At 36.4% G+C, this 21,226-nt stretch overlaps 1 protein-coding gene across 1 annotated transcript in view; it reads left to right on the top strand.

The window, feature by feature from the left end:
• SAB (HYPERSENSITIVE TO PI STARVATION 4) overlaps positions 1 to 21,226 on the top strand; it is a 31,253-nt gene that overhangs the window by 8,399 nt on the left and 1,628 nt on the right. The window contains exons 8-20 of the mRNA XM_039029102.2: positions 2,199 to 2,447; positions 3,066 to 5,168; positions 7,492 to 9,331; positions 9,565 to 9,665; positions 10,841 to 11,197; positions 15,959 to 16,077; positions 16,845 to 17,094; positions 17,542 to 17,766; positions 18,708 to 18,847; positions 19,364 to 19,436; positions 20,231 to 20,332; positions 20,442 to 20,600; positions 20,826 to 21,149. Of these exons, the coding sequence (XP_038885030.1) occupies positions 2,199 to 2,447; positions 3,066 to 5,168; positions 7,492 to 9,331; positions 9,565 to 9,665; positions 10,841 to 11,197; positions 15,959 to 16,077; positions 16,845 to 17,094; positions 17,542 to 17,766; positions 18,708 to 18,847; positions 19,364 to 19,436; positions 20,231 to 20,332; positions 20,442 to 20,600; positions 20,826 to 21,149 (6,042 nt within the window). The remainder of the gene's footprint in view (positions 1 to 2,198; positions 2,448 to 3,065; positions 5,169 to 7,491; positions 9,332 to 9,564; positions 9,666 to 10,840; positions 11,198 to 15,958; positions 16,078 to 16,844; positions 17,095 to 17,541; positions 17,767 to 18,707; positions 18,848 to 19,363; positions 19,437 to 20,230; positions 20,333 to 20,441; positions 20,601 to 20,825; positions 21,150 to 21,226) is intronic.

Here is a 21,226-nt window from a genome sequence, read left to right as displayed (position 1 = left end):
AACATTAGTCTCTTCTCATTTATTCAATGAAAATTTTGTCCCAAGTAAAAAGGAAAAGGACACAAAAAAAGAGTAATGCTCCGAGTAAAGTGTAACCTGGGGGATTGGGTTGCTCCGAGAAATCTTCTTTCTTTCCCGTTCACTTAGGGGGGTGTGGAGACAGTTGCTGTATTTTAATTATTGCGGTGTAGTCCTCCAGAGGTATTCTGAATGAAAGCACAATTCACCTCCCAACAGTTGCTGTATTTTAAGTCTCGTGGTGTGGAGACAGTTGCTGTATTTCGAGTCTTGCGGTGTAGTCCTCCAGAGGTATTCTTAATGAAAGCACAATTCACCTCCCAATTGTAAGAATATAGGAAAGGCACCTTAGCCTATCTCTGAAGTGGAAACTTTTTACAGTTTTTTGGCTGACAATTTGGTTAGAAGTTTTTACACTTCAATCCATTATTTTTAGGGTTAAAAACTAGTACTTCAAAAACCACAACTTGAAAAAGTTCGTATATCTCAAGTTCACGCATCTTTATGAAATAAAGTCTTTACTTTCAGACTTGTCTTCGAAGAGAACATTGTGATTGCGACTTATCGAACAATTTCTATCTCAAAAATATTGCAAAGGTTTTCCACGCTCCATACCCCCCTATTTCTTCTTAAGCCTGCCTGACTGTGAGACCGACTGGTCAAACAGAGACAAAAGTCGGCCCGCCCGGAACAAAAGGATCAAATCCTTCGACACCCCACGCATGACTAGGCGGGGCATAGCTTCTATTGCTGGCTTGTCTAGAACCCCTTCTTTAGGGTCATCAGAAGAAATCTTCTCTGCCCATTTTCAATTGGAAAATTTTGCTCCCAATCATCATTATTAATGAATCAAATCATCCAAAATCCTGAATTTTTTGTTGGCTCTTTTGATGAATAGAACACGCTCCTTGAGAGACAATTATCAGCTAGAAATTTTGTTGGGGTTTTTACTTCCTTATTTTATTTAATCTCCAATTGGAGAATGTCGTTGTAATCATCAGTAGGTGCTGGGATTTTTAGTCCGTTATTTCATCGATCAATGAAATTGTTTCTTATTCTAATGAGACAACTACCAGCTAGAGGCAAAGATAAATTGAAGGATGATAGTTGAGAAATGTACTCTAAAATTGGGATTCTTTTTGGTAAAATCCAACAAGTGAGTGCATTTTTCTTCTTATACATCTTGGTTAGTAGCTTCTTTTAGATAAAGTAATACTTGAGGTGGTTGCACTCTTTTCCCTTGCATGGTAAGAAGAGGGATAAAGTTAAGTCATTTTGTATATCTTTTAAGTTTAATGTTTCTTCTATATGTAAAGAGGCTTTCATTGGAGAATTATTAGCCCTTCTTGGAGTGTTTTTTACCCCCTGTTGTAAATTCAAGTATTGTGGTGCAGAGAAGAGCAGAAAATTCAACTTATTTTCTGGATGTGGGTAAGCTGACTCTATGTCAGAGTCAGAGTCAGATACATTAGATGTTGATAAATATGAGCAGTGAAGTTGGAAGCAGATCTAAGAAATGTAGTTTTCACTAATGCCCAAATATGACCAATTGCCCATATGCTTGCCAAAAACAACATGACAACCAATGCATATGATATATTAACATATATATGCATTTTTTTTATAAAAAAAATGAGAGGTTTTGAATTAGCAAGTCAAACACAGACAGCCGGGACAAGCCAGATGTCCCTATGCTATGGGGGCATCAAACACAAACGGAGAAGGCAAACTACAACAAGGGCCTCTAGTTTTTGTGTTCCCCACTGTTTGAGCTGTTACCAACCTTTGTCTTTTAGAAGATGACATGTCAATGCAACAGTGTTTTTTTGAAGATATAGTTTCCTTATATTACAAATTAGATGTGCTATTACTTCGTTGGAGTTGTCTATTCTTTGTTATTCTGCCTATAATGTTTAGTAGCTATGCAGCTAAATGTTTAATTGGTGACACCCATCATTAAGCGTAACTTTGATTGAACGCAACAGTGTTTTTTTGAAGATATAGTTTCCTTATATTACAAATTAGATGTGCTATTACTTCGTTGGAGTTGTCTATTCTTTGTTATTCTGCCTATAATGTTTAGTAGCTATGCAGCTAAATGTTTAATTGGTGACACCCATCATTAAGCGTAACTTTGATTGAACTTTCTCTTTCTTCCTCATGATTCTTTTATGTTTCAGTCAGCATCACCGATTAGGGCCGAAGTGGACTTAAAGTTGGGAGGTACTCGATGCAACATAATAATGAGTAGACTGAAGCCATGGTTGCGCCTCCATTCTTCCAAAAATAAAAAGATGGTTCTGAAGAAGGAAACACCTTCTGAAAAGCCACAATCTTCCGAGTCCAAAGCCATCATGTGGACATGTACAGTCTCGGCCCCTGAGATGACTATTGTGCTTTATAGTATAAGTGGTTCACCATTGTTTCATGTAAGTAATGTGCTTATATCTATCCTCTTCCTTTCATCTTGGAATTACCAGGGAATTTATTATGTGCTCTAAATCAGATATGTGCTATTTTCGGTATAGTTGGAAGGTTGAGATATTTATTCTGCAGGAATAACTGTCCTTTATAGATTCATTTTTTGATCTGTAAGCAATTGCAACTTCATTGTTGTCTGCAATACTCTCTCTCTCTCTCTGTGTGTGTGTTTTTTTTGGTGGTAACTAAAATAATGAGATATGTGCTCGAAAATCTAATTATGCTTCTTGTACTGAAAAAATGAAAAATGATGCAAACAAACTGTAACTAAAATAATGAGATATGTGCTCGAAAATCTAATTACGCTTCTTGTACTGAAAAAATGGAAAATGATGCAAACAAACTATATCTGTTTCCCAAAAAATCAGATATGTGCTATCTTTCATTGAGGGTTGATTAAATAGATGAATATGATCTATACAATGCTACATGGTACGGGCATTCTACCTTGGTTGATGTGGCCACCAATATTTATATCTGTTCGTTTGTTCATATTATATTATTTAATCCACCATAAGTTAATTACATTGAGCATGTGCCATGTTCATTTGTTTATGTTGTCGCAGGGCTGCTCACAATCTTCACATGTATTCGCCAATAATATATCAAATATTGGAACTGCAGTACACATGGAGCTGGGTGAATTGAATTTGCACCTGGCTGATGAATACCAAGAATGCAAGGAAAGCCTTTTTGCAGTGGAATCAAATGCAGGTTCTTTGATACACATAGCTAAGATAAGTTTGGATTGGGGAAAAAAGGACATTGAACCATCTGAAGAAGAGGGTCTTAGAAGCAAACTCGTTTTGTCTGTTGATGTGACTGGTATGGGTGTCTATTTTACGTTCAAGCGTATTGAATCACTTGTTTCAACTGCTGTGATTTTGCAATCACTTTTAAAACAATTCTCTGGTTCTCGAAAGAAAACCACACAGAGCAGAGGAGACCGTTCAACTAAATCATCAGGGAAAGGGACCAAACTTCTGAAACTCAATCTTGAAAGATGTTCCATAACCTTGTGTGGGGATGTGGGTTTAGAGAACACGACTGTTGCAGACCCTAAACGTGTCTATTATGGATCACAAGGTGGTCAAGTTGTTATAAGCGTCAATGCTGATGGCACACCTCGTTGTGCAAATGTGATGTCTACAGTGTCTGATGAATGCAAAAGGCTAAATTATTCTGTAGTTCTTGATATTTTTCATCTCAGTTTATGTGTGAACAAGGAGAAACAGTCCACACAGGTTGCAGTTGAGAGAGTTCGGTCAACGTATCAGGAGCATTTGGAGGAACACGGGAAAGATACAAAATTGACATTTTTTGACATGCAAAATGCTAAATTTGTTCGACGTTCTGGGGGTCTCAAAGAGATTTCTGTATGCTCTCTATTTAGTGCTACTGATATTTCAGTCAGGTGGGACCCTGACGTTCATCTATCTCTTGTTGAATTCGGACTTCAGCTGAAATTACTTGTGCATAGCAAAAAGGTTCAGGGAGATAACATACGTACTGAAGATGCTTCAAACTCAAGAGATGCTGAACAAAGGACAGAAACCATATCTGAATCGGGGCAACCTGATAAGCACAAGAAAAAGGAATCAATATTTGCTGTTGATGTTGAAATGTTGAGAGTTTATGCTGAGGCTGGAGATGGAGTTGATGTAGTTGTTCAGGTTCAGTCGATCTTTTCTGAAAATGCACGTATAGGAGTACTTCTAGAAGGACTTTTACTTAGTTTCAATGGTTCTAGAGTATTTAAAAGTAGCAGAATGCAGATTTCACGTATTCCTCGTGTGTCTACTGGTACGTGTGATACAAAAGTGTCAGTTACCACTTGGGACTGGGTTATTCAAGGTTTGGACATACATATTTGCATGCCATACAGGTTGCAGTTACGTGCCATTGATGACTCGGTTGAGGATATGCTGCGTTGTTTAAAGCTTATCATTGCTGCTAGGACATCTCTTATTTTTCCAATGAAGAAAGAAAGCTCAAAAGCTAAAAAACCTAGTTCAACCAAAGTTGGGAGTTTAAAGTTTTGCATACGCAAGTTAACTGCTGATATTGAGGAGGAGCCATTGCAGGGATGGCTTGATGAACACTATCCACTATTGAGAAATGAAGCTTCTGAATTAGCTGTTAGGTTAAAATTTCTTGACGATTTAATTTCTAAAGCAAACCAGGTTCCGAAAACTACTGAAACAACTGAATCTACTCAAGAAAGGAAGATATACTATAATGGCATTGAAGTCGATCCGCAAAATCCATCAGATGTGCTCAAAATGCGAGAAGAGATATATCGACAGTCATTTCAATCTTATTATCGTGCCTGTCAGAATTTATTACCATCAGAAAGTTCGGGTGCCTGCAGTGAAGGTTTCCAGTCTGGTTTTAAACCTAGCACTGCCAGAACTTCTCTTATGTCCATTACTGCTGCAGATTTAGATGTTACCTTGACAAAAATTGATGGTGGAGATGCTGGAATGATAGATGTTCTAAATAAACTTGATCCTGTCTGTCTTCAGGAAAACATACCATTCTCGCGACTCTATGGGAGAAATATACTCTTGAATGCAGGTTCTCTTGCAGTTTTGTTGAGAGATTACACATTTCCTTTATTTTCTGCGACTTCTGGTAAATGTGAAGGTTGTCTCGTGATGGCGCAACAGGTAATTTTTCTACTCATTTCCAATATACACTTTTATAACCTGCTCACCATTGTTATGACACCTTCATTTTCTAGATGCCCATTTTATTATTATTATTATTTTTTTGGAGGGTGGGGAACGTGAGAGGGCAGCAGGCTGGTATTTTTGTTCATCATAGACATGCCAGAGTGGGGAGTTTGACAAGTGTAGTTCCTTAACTAATGTGTATATACTTCTTCCATCTTTGCAAATATAGTATTTGAAAAAAGTGAAAGTTTATCGTGAAGCAGGGACAAATACACCTTTGCTAGGTTTTCTGACATGTACCTTCATCCCAGCTGCTGTTGCTTGGCTGAACAGTATGCTGGAGATATGCTTTTGAGATGCCCCTCTTTTATTCTTTCAAAAGACTTCTACAAGCTGTCTTTCAACAGAATATTGTCTCTCTTTCGGTAGTGAGTGAATTGTTAAAAAAAGAAAAAAAGAAAAAAAGAAAAAGCAGTAGTTAGATTGGACTATAAATTTCATCCACTTAACTTTAGGGGTCATCTTTCAAATACAGGCAAATCCATCGAGCTAAATGGCTTTAAATGAATCTTATGAAAATTTGGCCTGAGAGGAATAGAAAAGGCCAAAGGGGCAGAAAGAAATTGCAGTTTATTTATTTATGTTATTAATGTTATTATTATTATTTTTTTTACAAGAAACAAAACCTTGCATTGAAGAAATAAAAAGAGACTAATGCGTAAAAGATACAAAGTGAAATAAACTAAAAAACAACAAATGGAACAAGGTTCCGTACATACATCCCTATTCAAACAAATGGTTTTATACACACTTCTTAGTTCAAACAAATGTCTTGCATAGAGAATCTAAAAAGGAGATTAGATAGAGAACACCGAACAACATTAAGAGAAGCCTTGAGCTTGGTTGGCACCCTCCTTCAACACACTATTACAAAAAGATCTTACCATCAAGGAGAATGGTATGAAGTATAGTTACAAAGTAACATGTGTTGAGCACTCCAACTAGAGCCCGTAAATGGAACAATATCTTAAGTTGTGATGCTTTCTTGATCGACTTTTTTTCTGTAACTATGATCTCTCTTTTCTTTCTCCATTTTAATGCTATTTTGGTCCTTATTCTGATTTGGTTTCTACACTTTCAAACGTTGATAAAATATCATTTTGGTCCTTACTATTAATTTTTCATACCACATTAAAAAAAAAGTGTGGTAGGACATGCTTATCATTCATTCATTCAATAAGTGGATGTATGTTAGACAAGTATTTGAAGCTATATACGTGGTGGGTTGGGTGTCAAGTTTCAAAATGATTCACAAAAAAAGTTAACAGCAAAAACAAGTAATTTTAGGGGTGAAAATATGATACTTGAATGTTTCCTGACTAGAGTAGAATAAGTATGAAAAATTAGATACCAAAACTTTTTTAAACCACTCTTTTTATTTAGAAAATGGAAAGAGACTAATACTACAAAATCCAAAATTCAAAAGAAACCACATAAACAAAAGTTACAAAAAATATAAAAGGAAATATATCAATGTCAGCAAGAGTAACTGAAAATGAACCATAAAACTCTCCCAACTTAGATAAATGTCTTGAATCGAAAATCCCTTGAAACTTTTGGAGAGAGATCACCATAACGAGGTTTTTAAAATTGTAATAATCTTTTTTGTTGTATGCCAATGGGAGGTTTCCTCACTCTGCCTTTGTTGTTGGAGGTTTCCTCAATTTCATTTATCCATGAAATTAATTTTTATTGTGTGAGAGAGAGAGGAGGCTGTTTGCATTCAGAGAGATAAAGAGAGTATTAGTTCTTAACAAGGTCAGGAAAGACGGTGGGGATGGAGGAAACAGTAAATTAGAATTCTACTGATTCTAACCTCTATCGAGCTATATTTTGAAACAGAACAAAGAATGTAAGGAGGCTTCAAGAAAAAGAAAAGGAAAAAGGGGGTAAAAACCAAATTACTTGAGGAAGAATGATGGGTTTTATATAGGGAAGTGAAAACTAAAGCTTCCTTAAATACTTGCGAGCAAAATAGTGTAGCTTAAACCTTGTCTCTTTCTAGAGGACCCTCTCCCTTTGAATGGTTGGTTAGCATGTTAACACTTGAAGGAACATGTTAATAGGGTATTCAGACTTCTAATGTTATCATGATTACTGAACCCTAAGAATCTCTACCCTACATTTGTTTACTGCTCATCTTTTCCAGTCACCTGGCCTTGTAAGATTCCACATGTAGCAGTCATATGCTACCTTGCATCTAAGATTCATGAATTTGTTCCATTTGATTATGGCTATATTTTCACTTTTCAACCAGGCTACGAGTTTTCAACCTCAAATGCAACAAGAGGTGTTTGTTGGGAAATGGAGGAAGGTGCAGATGCTACGCTCTGCTAGTGGCACAACCCCTGCTATGAAGACATATTCAAACTTGCCCATACATTTTAAGAAAGCGGAGCTATCTTTTGGAGTGGGATATGAACCAGTTTTTGCTGACGTCAGTTATGCTTTCACTGTGGCCTTACGAAGGGCTAATCTTAGTGTCAGGAATCCTGGTCCACTTATTGTGCCTCCAAAAAAAGAGAAGAGCTTACCATGGTGGGATGATATGAGGTACTACATTCATGGAAATATCACTTTATGCTTTTCTGAGACATGGTGGAATGTTCTTGCAACTACTGATCCTTATGAAAAGCTTGATAAACTTCAAATATTATCTGGTCAAATGGAGATCCAGCAGTCAGATGGTCGTGTCTTTCTTTCTGCTAAGGATTTTAAGATTTTAACCAGCAGTTTGGAGAGTATGGCTAATACTCGTGGTTTAAAACTTCCTCAAGGCATATCTGGTCCATTACTTGAAACACCGGTTTTCACCCTTGAAGTAAACATGGACTGGGAATGTGATTCTGGAACACCATTGAACCATTATCTACATTCACTTCCCATTGAAGGAAAAGCTCGTGAAAAAGTGTTTGATCCATTTAGATCCACATCTCTGTCACTCCAGTGGAATTTCTCTCTTAGGCCTCCTCTTCCTTTGGGTGATAAACAATTGTTGGATAATATTGAGAAAACTACTGAGTGTTCTACAAGACTGAATTTTGGAGCTCATGATCTTGCGTGGATTGTTAAGTTCTGGAATTTGAATTACTTACCTCCTCACAAACTCCGTACCTTCTCTAGATGGGCCCGTTTTGGTGTTCCTCGGGCTGTAAGATCTGGTAATTTGCCCTTGGACAAAGTAATGACTGAGTTTATGTTCAGAATTGATATTACTACTCCTGAGATAAGACACGTGCCATTAGATGATGATGATCCAGCAAAAGGATTGACTTTTAGCATGGCAAAGCTGAAATATGAACTTGGTTACAGTCGAGGCAAGCAGAAATATACATTTGAATGCAAGCGGGAGACCCTCGATCTTGTCTATCAAGGACTCGATCTTCATATGCCAAAGGCTTTTATAAATAAAGAAAATTGCAGCAGTGTTGCAAAAGCAGTTCAAATGACCAGAAAAAATTCACAATCTGCTTCCATGGATAAAGTCCCTGTGGAGAAAGGCAACATAACGAGCAGCTCAACTGAAAAACATCGTGATGATGGATTCCTTTTGTCATCTGATTATTTCACAATTAGGCGGCAGACTCCAAAGGCTGACCCTGCTAGGTTATTAGCTTGGCAAGAGGCTGGAAGAAGAAACCTTGAGATGACATATGTAAGGTCTGAGTTTGAAAATGGGAGTGAGAGTGATGAACATACACGATCTGATCCAAGTGATGATGATGGATACAATGTGGTCGTAGCTGATAATTGCCAGCGTATTTTTGTTTATGGACTCAAACTTCTATGGACAATTGAGAACAGAGATGCTGTTTGGTCTTTTGTTGGTGGTCTATCCAAGGCATTTCAACCTCCAAAGCCTTCCCCTTCAAGGCAATATGCACAAAGGAAATTACTTGAGGAGAACGAGCCACATGATAAAAATCAAGTGTGCGAAGATGGTGGGATCTCTAAGCCCCCTAACAATGATGGCACAGTTGCCTCCTCCACATCACAGCCACAGACTTCAGAATTACAGCCAGCTACATCTCATTGCATTAAAACAGAGAATTTATCATCTACAGATAAAGGGGAGAACTTATCGTCTCCTGCACCTGGTACGTCTTGAGCATTCATTTATAGCAGAAATAATGGCATTTGTTTGTAACAGAAATAGTAGCATTATAGTTCTTATAAAAAAGGCAATGCCGTTATAGTTCTACCTTGATGATGAATCTTGCTGTGATTGAAGCATGTGTCTGGGACATGTGGGGTCATATTGGAAAAAAAGTTGATTTTAGTCATTTGTTGACAAATATTTTGTGGGCTAAGAGGCAATTTTTTTTTTCAGGAAAAAATGGAAAGTTAGATGACGAAGAGGATGAGGGGACTCGTCTCTTCCAGGTGAATGTGGTGGGGCCACAATTCAATCTTCACTCAGAAGAAGCTAATGTAAGTTAAAGAGTACCTTCAGACTCCAACTTTATCATGAGGATTAAATTCACAACGGTTTCTAAATATCGTTTTTTCTGTCTAAACATTGCAAGTAATTGTTGTGAACCACGCAACTAATATCTGCTAAATGAGATTGTCTTGTTCCCTTCGGTGATTAATGCTTTTTCTCTGGACATTTCATGATAAAATTTGTTTCATTGTTCAACGATATGGATATTACTCACCAAGAAGATATCCATCTGTATTAAGATTTCTTATATAATCACCTTTTCATGTTTGGGATTCTCCCCTGATTTCATTCAATGAAATTTTCTTACCAAAAGGAAGATTTGTTTTTAATAAAAAATTTCCTTTTCTGTGGAAGAGAGGTGAAAAGGTCATTTAAGATCTAACCTTCCATTATATTTTGATATAGCTTCAGAATGCTGTACGCTTAGAATCCAATGCATGTATTGCCATTCATTTCTTTTATTTTCTTCTGTGCGCCTTTATTGTCATCATTCCATTATCAGAAGAAAAATTCTAGAAAATTAGTTTATGTACAACATGAAAATGTAAACCCAAGCGGTCAATCATATTATTGTATATTATCTTAAATAAAATGGAATTTTCAATCCTTTTATTCCTTTGAATTCTGCCTAAATAGTTTGAATGTTTGGAATAAGAACCTTTTCTTGTGTTAAATCACCAATCTACCCAAAACTTAAGTGGATGGGTAATAGTAAATTTAATTTTTCATAAATGTTTAACACTGTTCTCACTTGGTTGTGGAAGGTCTAACAAGTAGAAATCAATATTAAAAAATATTTTTTTTAATTGGAGAAGAAATGACATTACTTGGGTTTGAACATAGGATCTTCTATTGTTAAATCACAAATTCACCCAAAAACTTAAAGTAGATGGGATACACAGTTTTTTTTTTTTTTTTAATCCATATTTAACATCTTACACCTCTCTCATTTTCTTTGGATTAAATTTCAGGTTTCACTTAGATCGTTTTTGAATTGGGAAACCTTCTCCCCTTTTCTTTATTTAATCACATCAATGAAATATGTTTTTTTTCCTATATTTAAAAGAACAATAATTTACTATCGGTTTGTTACATTTTGTCGCTTCCATCACATGCAAAGATGTTTTAGTGATGATTCATGTTGTTTCTGTTGCTGAAACAGGGTAGGTTCTTGCTTGCTGCTGCTAGCGGGCGTGTTTTAGCACGATCATTCCATTCAGTCCTTCAAGTTGGCCATGACATGATAGAGCAAGCTCTTGGCACTGGAAATGTGCAAATTTCAGAGAGTGAGCCCCAAATGACATGGAAACGGATGGAGTTGTCAGTGATGTTGGAGCATGTTCAGGCTCATGTTGCACCAACTGATGTTGATCCAGGGGCTGGATTGCAGTGGCTTCCTAAAATTCTAAGAAGTTCTCCCAAAGTAAAGCGAACTGGAGCTTTGCTTGAAAGAGTGTTCATGCCCTGTGACATGTACTTCCGATACACAAGGCACAAGGGTGGAACTCCAGAGTTAAAGGTTTGTTGTTTATCTTTCATTACTTTAGTTTAGTTATCTTTTTTATAGCATTTCTACGTGATGAGAACATACAGTTTTTACATGTAGAAGAGCATCTCCACGTAATGTCACATACCTCACCTTTAAACGAACCTCCATTATCCTTCATGGAAAATTAACTCAAACAAAGTTGAAGACAACATATTAAACTGCTTAAAAAAAAAAACCTCTCAACTAGAACGAATTGTATAAAAAATTAAAATAGTATTAGAAAATAATCTTTTTGTGAGTATTACTTTAATCCTTAAAATCAGTGAAGTGGTCTTTCCTAGAACAGTCTTTGAAAGTTTACTCGACATTACTAGTTTACCATTTCCTCCAAAACATAATCATAATAAATGAAAACCCAACTTTTTCTCGGGAAGAACTGAAAGAAGTCGCAATGAGTCTAACCCAAAAAATAGCAGGACAAAATGAGCCAAAAACAAAGAACAAATAGCTAAACTACAAAATTACAGCGAAGAGTTTTAGTTCAAAAGAATGAAATATAAAAGGTAATCAGTGAAAACCAATTAGTAAGAATGTGACCCATGAAGCATTGAACCTTATCAAGACCTTATCCAAGAAGCCTCGAGCATCATTAGCTAGCCAATTTACCAAAGCTAAACTGTCATAGATGTGGAGAAAATGTGCATTGTTTGAAAGAGTGCTTTCTTGAGGTTGAGGAAGCACATGAGACTAAAGATGACGACATAGCACTTCTTTGCTTGGTGATAAAGGTGAGGTATGTAACATTATATCAACAATAGTAGTAATGAAAGCATGGCCTCATGGGCTTTAGCCATGCATGAAATGGCAATGGAGTTCTGCCTAAAAACATTGAATTTTGCGTTTTGTCTAGACCAAAAATGGGTCTGCTTTCATAGTTCATGAGATCAGCCCAAGGCAGCTTGGATTGGGAGGCTATGCACGGACACAATTGTTAGTTCCATGAAACTAAATGCCTGCCATGGTCCAGAATGATCATCCTTGATAGTTTAACTTGGGATTTTTTCACCAAGAAAAAGTGAACACTTGTGAACTCTCATAGAAGGACAAGAGGTTTTACTTGTACCCCCAAGATGACGTCCTACCAAGGGATTAAAAATGAAAGCTCCTATCTCATAACACACTTTGAGTAAAGAATTTCCTAGTGATTTAGTAGAAGCGTCAGACTTCTTTTGGATGGATGCTTGAAGCACTAGGCTCGATTATTATATCTTCTCATACCAATCTTATTGTCTTCTTTCAATAATTTACTGGCTTCATTTCTAATGAACGTTAATAAGCTTTCCTCTACTGCTCGATGTGTAACATCATATTGGCCTTGTTAGAGTTGACTCAACTTACCTCATTTTTGAATGAACCCCAAGGAGAAGGTGATGGGCCTACAAGTCGAAGGTTTACTTGATAAGGACCATGACAGTTAGAATGGATCTTTTACGTTGTTCTAGCACTTTCAACTCCTATCAAAATAGCCCATGGAGAATCTGTATAGGTCACAAGGCTAATTATCAAATAATTACGGAATGTTGGTTTCCAATTCTGTGCTTATTCGAGTCACCAACATATTCATACTTGTCCAGATTGCAATCAAAATACATGGTCTAGATCCAATCATCTTGCTATGGTTGTCAGAAGGAGGAAGATAATGAATCACCCTGCAAAGCTAGTTCCCCTGTCATGGACTCGGATAGTGAGCAGGGTTACCCTTTCTCTAGAAAGTTTGTTCATTCTTTGAGGAAATGGAAAATGTGTATTTTCCCAATCTCATCAAAGGATTGTGTGGTTAGCAAAAAATGAAATAGGGAGATTGTGAGTAAGCTTTGCACATGGGAGAATAAGATGGTTAGTGGAGAGAGTCAGGAAGAAAAGGATGTTAGGAGTAATAATGGTTCTTTGGTTATATCATGAAGCTTCTGTCTTGGAATGTGAGAGGGCTTGGAGCCCTTTATTCGATCCTTGCTTTTATAGGTTTTGCCAAAGGTGGATAAGGGGTACCTTGGTAGTTGCTTGGCAAGTACCAATTTTTTTATCTTGATTATAAGAGGGAAGATTTATGTCGAAAGAAGGATTAGGCAAGGTATCCCATCTCCCCTTTCTCGTTTACGTTTGTTGGTGTTGCTCTTGGTTGTTCAGTTCGCTATTGTTGTGGAAAAAGAGTTCTTCAAGGCTTTAGGGTGGATTCAAGCCAGATGTTGATGAGTCACCCACAAATTGTTGACGATACACTCATCTTTTGTCCAAGTACTTGGTGGTTGCTTGGCAAGTGCCAATTTTTCGATCTTGATTATAAGAGGGAAGATTTATGTCGAAAGAAGGATTAGGCAAGGTATCCCATCTCCCCTTTCTCGTTTACGTTTGTTGGTGATGCTCTTGGTTGTTCAGTTTGCTATTGTTGTGGAAAAAGAGTTCTTCAAGGCTTTAGGGTGGATTCAAGCCGGATGTTGATAAGTCACCCACAAATTGTTGACGATACACTCATCTTTTGTCCAAGTACTAAAGGCTGCCTTCAAGAGTGGCAGGATGTTTTTACTATCTTTTTGAAAGGAGCAAGATTATCTCTTAATGAGTCAAAGATCTCTATTGTTGAGATCAATGTTGATTTGGAAGAAGTTGGGATTAAATTGTGTGCTTCCATACAATCCTCACTCTCTGACAGTCCTCCGTTCTGAACTCATGGGCGAGTTCTTCCTTGTGTGAACATTTTATGTTCAACTTGTTACAGGACCATCCCATTCATACTTTCCAGCTATCCTTTTAAACGTGAAGGCTAGCTCTTCCTTGTATGGGGGACTGATTAGCATATTGCAGTTATTTTCCGTATTTTGTTACTTCTGGGAGGTGTCATTAATACTACTGACCGTTTGCTTTATATGTCTCTTTCTCCCTCTTGGCGTCATATGTGTCAGAGGCATACTAAAACGCCGGTTCATTTGTTTTTGCACTGTTCCTTTGCTGCTAGTTTTTGGGTTATTGTTTTGTCTGCTTTTGGATGGTCCTATTCTAGCCCTAATAGCATCTCTGATGTTTTGGCATCATTGCTGGTGGGTCATCCTTTTGGTGGTACTAGGAATGACAATTTGGTTGGCCATTATTCGTGCTTTCTTTTGGAGCTTAAGGAAGGGAAGGAACAGGCGGCTATTTCATGATTCTTTTTCCTCTTTTCCTTGTTTTATGGAAATTGTATTGTCTACAGCTTTCTCTTGGTGTAAAAGGAAGCACCCATTTACTCATTTCAGTTTATCTTTTTTAGTCAGTAATTGGCTTTCCCTCCTATAATGCCTTGTAAGTCTTGGGGTTTTTGCCTAATTTTACGTTAATGAATAGTTTCTTTTACCAAAATAAATGAATAAAAAATAAAAGAAAAAAAGAAAAAAGAAAAAATCAATTGAAACATGGTTGGAAAAGAATGCCATTTTGGTTACCCTAGCTCACGTCTCCACCTACCTGCTCTAGGCTTGGATTTATTCATACAAGAGTTGAATATAGCAAGCATAATGGTATTAAGTTCAACCCCCTTCGGTAAGTTGTGGAGCCCTCAGTTTTGGTGATTTGGAAAATAGTAATTTGGCGTTACTGGCCAATTGGGGCTAAAATTTTTCTTTGAAGAGGATTTTTCTTTTTTTGGGTGCATGGCCAGTTGAATCTCTTGTTTTGTTTAAGCTTAGCGATGACAACAGACCATTGGCTTGCAGTTACTCTCTTTTAGACGGTTTTTAGAGGATGATGAAGTGCTGGATTTTCAGCACTTTTTGAGTTCATAAGAGGGTAAAAGAGTGGTTGATCACCCTGTTTTGTGTTGCTGAAGTTTAAAGTCTTCAAGAATGTTTTCCATCTCATCGAACCAAATGAATTTTTCAAGACAAGCAATGACCTTAGTTTGATCAATTTGAAGTTGCCTGAGTTAAAGCTTCTTCTTGGTGTTCTCTTTCCCAACTTTTTGCAGTTTTTCCTAAGTCTTACGCATAAACGAGAATATATTTATTTTACTAGTTTAATTATCTTGTTTGGTCCTAGGTATTGCTCTCAGTGTATTTGGTAAGTTTTTGTTTTGTTTTGTTTTCTTGTCTTTTGAGCTAGTCCATTTTCATTTATTCAATGAAAGGTCTTGTTTCCTTTTATAAAAAAGAAAATTAAAAAATTGGAATCAGCAAGGAAATAATGAAAGGTCTTGTTTCCTTTTATAAAAAAGAAAATTAAAAAATTGGAATCAGCAAGGAAATGCTGGTTACATATTGGTAATTCATTATGTAAAGAGTATTGCCAGGCCTAAAGCTCCAGATCATGACACTTTTATTAAATTATTGCAATGAGATTAAATTTACCTGACCCATTATCCCAAGCTTTTGGATTTAGTAGAGCTTTAAGATAATATCAAAGATAGAGATTGTGTGCTTGAATCTTTATAATTTATTTGCTCTTTAATTAATTTTGAGAACCACATATTAAGCTTTGTGCTAATATGAAGCACACAAGCAAGAAGGTATGTGAAGGTTTTGATTTGAAATTAAATTCACTATGGCCACAAGCTTAAGATTGAGTTTAGTGGTAATTCAACAACTTAATCGAACCATTGGAGCCTAGGCTTTGATCTATAGATGGGGTTTTAAGAGAGTTGACCTAAATTGGGGCAAGTTCAGATGTCTTAATTAAATGTTTGGCTTGCAGAGTTAATTTGCTTAGTCTGTGTATTAGTCTTGAATTTAGTGTTATTAATGTGTTTGAATGATCTTGTTGCAGGTGAAGCCATTAAAAGAGCTCACTTTCACTTCTGAAAATATAACAGCAACAATGACTTCTCGTCAGTTTCAAGTTATGGTTGACGTGTTAACAAACCTCCTCTTTGCACGGCTTCCCAAGTATGTTCGATGAATTTTTGTCTATGGCTCTCAGTTTTTCTGGAATCACAGTATTAATGATTATATTCTGCTATTTTTGGTTGGAATTACATCTTTCTTCTTCTTCTTCTTCTTTTGAGACTAGGATTTGGCAAGGTATATTTTGTATATTTTGATTAATTACTCCATAGCTTCTATTTTGTATAGTTGGAGCCCTTTCTTATAGTCCAGCTTTCTTTTTTGTGAGCTTGGTTTTTTATATGTCCATGTATTCATTTATCTTCACTCAATAAAAGTTGTTCCAATATAAGATATATATATGTATATATACATATATATATATATATATGGCAAGGTGATCATTGATAGCGAAGGTTTGGATGGGGAGTATCGTCTTTTCAGCTTAAATAATTTTATGTCATAGAATGTTGTTCCTAAACTTGTGTTCGTGATTGTCTCATATTGTCTTTCGAATTTTTTATTTCCTTGTATTTTGAGCATTAGTCTCTTTTCATTAATTCAATGAAAAGTTTCATTTCCTTTCAAAAAATAAATTATTGATAGCAACACTTGATAGAATTTTGGATTATCCTATTATTATTTCTTTTTCCATTATTATACAAAAGTTACATGAACTGCGAAGTTCTTAAAATAGCAACAGTACATGATATACAAATGTATATTTTATTTGATTAATTTGCTTGTGCATGTATAAGTAGGAGTTTCGTTTCAAAAAGAAAAAAAAAATGTAAACTAGGAGTTAATGCTTGATGCATATGTAATTTCAGGCCTCGAAATAGTAGTCTTTCATTTCCTTCGGAAGATGGTGAAGATGTTGAAGAGGAAGCCGATGAGGTTGTACCTGATGGTGTTGAAGAGGTAGAACTTGCAAAAATCAACCTTGAAAGGAAAGAACGGGAAAAGAGGTTACTTGTTAATGATATTAGAAAATTGTCTCTCTATTGTGACGGTGGTAGTGACCTAAATCCAGAAAAAGATGGTGAGATGTGGATGATTTCTGGTGGAAAGTCCTTATTGGTGAGCTACATTTTGGACTGTTTTTGTTATTTCTTTTGATCATCCTAAACGTGGATTGTGAGTTTGGTAATTTTAATATATGTTGTTTCTCTAAATTTAGGAATAGTTTTCAATTTGAAAATTTAGCTCTGCTTGTGAGCATGCATGTGGTATGGTTGATTGTCACCTGTTGATGATTTTTTTGACAAAGTAGAACTTCATTATTTCTATGTTATAACTTACGTCCTTTTATTTTATTTTTTATCTTTTTGCAAATGTCATATGGTTACAATCTACATCCTTGAACCTTCTTTTCGTGGTAGTGGTAGCCTTAGCTAGTGATATCTTGCTTATAAGATATTCCTCGCATATACATTTAAGTTGATAGTGCATGACCATACTCATCTTAGTTCTTGCGCACTACTATTTAGCTTGACAGAGGTATATAATCAAAGTGCATCCTTCCAGGTGCAAGGATTAAAAAGAGAGCTTGTAAATGCACAAAAGTCTAGGAAGATGGCATCTGCATCGTTGAGGGTGGCTCTTCAGAAAGCTGCTCAGATAAGATTGATGGAGAAGGAGAAGAACAAAAGTCCTTCATATGCTATGCGGATTTCTTTGAAAATTGATAAAGTAGTCTGGAGCATGCTTGTTGATGGTAAATCTTTTGCAGAAGCTGAACTAAATGACATGGTGAGAGTCTAAAAATGCCCTTCATTTCTTATGCTCAAAGATACAAAAACCCTGAAGAGGGGAAAGAAACAGATTAAAACAAATGAACTACAATGTAAACATCTCCATATGAGAAATACCTTATAAACCTAACAGACCAAAAAATATATATATATATATCCCACTGCTAAAGATCAAAAGAACTTAAAAGCCAGTGCCAAACAAGAGAAAAGCTAGCAACTGAGAACGATAATCCTTGAGTATGTTGGAGAAACCAATAGACTGCAAACTGAGATAAGCCAAGATCACAAAGCCAACCCAAGGAACAAAGACCAAACCAAAGTGGGAGGTAGAGATCTTGAATAAACAAGGAAACTGAGACTTCTAATTTCAGAGGAAACCCACAAATCATGCCAAAAACGCTATTCAGTTGCCCCTTCCATACTTGAAAACTGCTATAAAGAAGAGTAGAAGAATTTAAAAATGCTCCTCTATATAGACGTTCTTTCAGCAAGCTTCGATCTTAAAAATCCTATTATCAAGAATTTTTGTTAGTTACAACTAGGCTAGTTGATGCTGTGGGATATCTCATCTCCTCCTTTTTGTATGCTTCTGTTTAATAAAACATTTTCACGTTTCTGTAATAATAAAACTGGGCAAGTTTAGTATTTGTTTCTAGGTTTAGATGTTTCATGTTATCTTTTTGCACACATTATCAGTTTGTTTTACACTCAAGATGTTTCATGTTATCCTTTTAGACAAGAAATATCACAGTTGTTTGATAGTTCAAATTTTTACAAATTAACCAGGATGAAAGGATTGGTGAAATCCTGGCAGTTGTAAACTAATGCTTGTCAGTTGAACTTTTTTTTGGACATTATTCATTTCTTTTGTTAGCATTCTACAATTACGGTGGTGGTTGATTATTGTAGTTAATACGTGGTTACCATCTGTTACTACAGTTTTATGATTTTGACCGGGATTACAAAGATGTTGGCATTGCTCAGTTTACTACGAAGTTTTTTGTTGTTCGAAATTGCTTGCCCAATGCCAAGTCTGACATGCTTCTATCAGCATGGAATCCTCCATCAGAGTGGGGAAAGTACGTTCTTTTTCAGCTCTTTTTATTTGTTTCTCTTGATTCTCGGTGAAAGTCTACGTCTGTCTAGGTTGCATCCCTATCCCCTGGGATGGTTTTTGTTGGATCACATGCTAATTTCCGTCTGAAGTTCTAATATAATCAATGCTTTTTGGTGATTCAAGATTATCATTTTCAACCTCACAAAATATGTAAAATAGTGAAGTGTGCCTCCAAGGGTTGGTCCTGTTAGCTAAATATTTGAGTGAGTTCAATAAGAAAAAACCTTGATGGATTTGAGCTTTGGGACAGGTGTAGGTGTCTCTGAGTTAATAGGTTAGGCATACTGAACAAGAAAATCCATTTATAAAAAAACACATGCACACAAACACACAAATTATTTCTGTTATCTATTGGATATACGAAAAATGGCATAATTCCCCTTTGAAAATGAGCTTCCTGTTTTTCCTTGTGAAATTTGGGTATTAATTACTTCATATGGTTTTCAGACAATTACAGCATCTACTTTAATGGCTGCAGATTAGTCATGCTTCGAGTGGATGCAAAACAGGGAGCTCCTAGGGATGGAAATTCACTCCTTGAAATGTTCCAGGTTAGTGCCCTTGTTTTTTCCAAATGTTTGAGTAATATGTATTTGTATTATTTAGTAAAAAATCGTTATAGTGTGCATTTCCTCTATAGGGAACAGTAGTTTTGAGTACCAAAAATTCGTTGAACTATTAACTGATAAGGAAATGTTTGGTTTAATAATGGCATCGTCAATTTAGATGTTTCACAGTGCTAACTAAATGGACTTTTGAGCTTGTATCCATACCTTAACTTAGGTGAACAAGAAGAAGGTTTTCTTTTTCTTTTTTTTGGCTGATTCGGCGTTGGAAACCAGTTATCAGATAGGTTTTCGAGTCGATGTTCCATTAGCTTTGTGGAAGATCATATCTTGAACTATAGTTGCATAGGGGGTGTGGATGGGTTGCAGCAATTCATTCTCTTTCTTTTCTTTTCTTTTCTTTTCATTTCTTTTCTTTTCTTTTCCCCTTTTACAGTGGATAGTTGGTTGTGTATTATACACCCTAGTTTTTATCATAATCTTGAATTCTTTCTCAGAAAATGCTCCTCGACATTAATAAAGAAAAATAAAAGTGCACCTTGAAGATGAACATATCCTGCAAGGGATTTGTCAGACTGAATAATCCTGAGACAGCAAGTCCTGCTAGGAATTGATACTGACTTTATCCGGTGCATGTGTTGCATGAACAAGACTTCAACAGTTAAAAATAATATTGTAGTTCTGTTTACCAAAAATATTCATGAAGCAGAATCATCTTGATCACTTTAATTTTTCGGTACATGATTGTTTGCTTAATGTGTTATTCTTTACTCTTATAGGTTGATATTTATCCCCTCAAAATTCACTTGACTGAAACAATGTATCGGATGATGTGGGAGTACCTTTTCCCAGAGGAAGAACAAGATTCACAGAGACGGCAGGTGAGTTGAAAGCTTTGTTTCTAAGGGGAGCCAACTCCTCAGTGGAAGGCAACCTTCTATTTTAGTTTACCCCAAGTATAGATTTTGAGTTGCTTACGTTGTGCTACAGGAAGCATGGAAGATTTCTACGGCTGCAGGTTCAAGGCGTGTAAGGAAAGGTTCCTCAGTTCATGAAGTATCTGCATCTAACACAAAAGAGTCAGAGATGTTTTCCAAATTAGGCTTCTCCCTCGGTGGTCAAGGATCTGGCAACGCAGAATCTGCTCAGGTGAGTTTCTTAAGCTTACTTGTGGCTCATGGGGCCAGTTTTCTTTTCTGATAATAGTAAATAAAGAAGAAAAGGAAAGATTGGATGATTTCTTTTTCATTTAGAAAGATGGAACTGCTGGAGTTATGATCATTGGTGTTGAGACCTCTGGAACTGATCAAACGTGAGCTGTATTCCATCTTTGGATCATCTAATCTCATGAAATGTTGGATACTTTCAATGCAGGGATCAAAGACACAGAACCTTAAATCTAATTCTGGTAGTGGTTCAGTCCCTGAGTTAAGAAGAACATCTTCTTTCGATAGGTCATGGGAAGAGACTGTGGCCGAATCTGTTGCTACTGAACTTGTCTTGCAGAGCATTACCAAAAGTGGACAACTGGGTTCTGTCGAGCAACCAGATGAATCAGGCAGTAATAAATTGAAAGATCCCAAAGCTATCAAAGCTGGTCGCTCATCCCATGAAGAGAAGAAGGGAATAAAGGCCCAGGATGAGAAAAGATCCAGACCTCGAAAGTTGATGGAGTTCCACAATATCAAGATAAGCCAGGTTAGCTAGCTCATTCCATAAAGTTCCTCGTCGAATTAATTGTTGAAACCGTATTTTGTAGATTCCTCTTTAGATCA

Source organism: Benincasa hispida, chromosome 4 (assembly GCF_027475165.1).
Source record: "Benincasa hispida cultivar pf3 chromosome 4, pf3_genome.v1.1, whole genome shotgun sequence".
NCBI classification, from domain to species: Eukaryota; Viridiplantae; Streptophyta; class Magnoliopsida; order Cucurbitales; family Cucurbitaceae; genus Benincasa; species Benincasa hispida.
The sequence above is the reverse complement of the archived record's forward strand: the minus strand, read 5'-3'. Positions and strand labels throughout refer to the sequence as shown.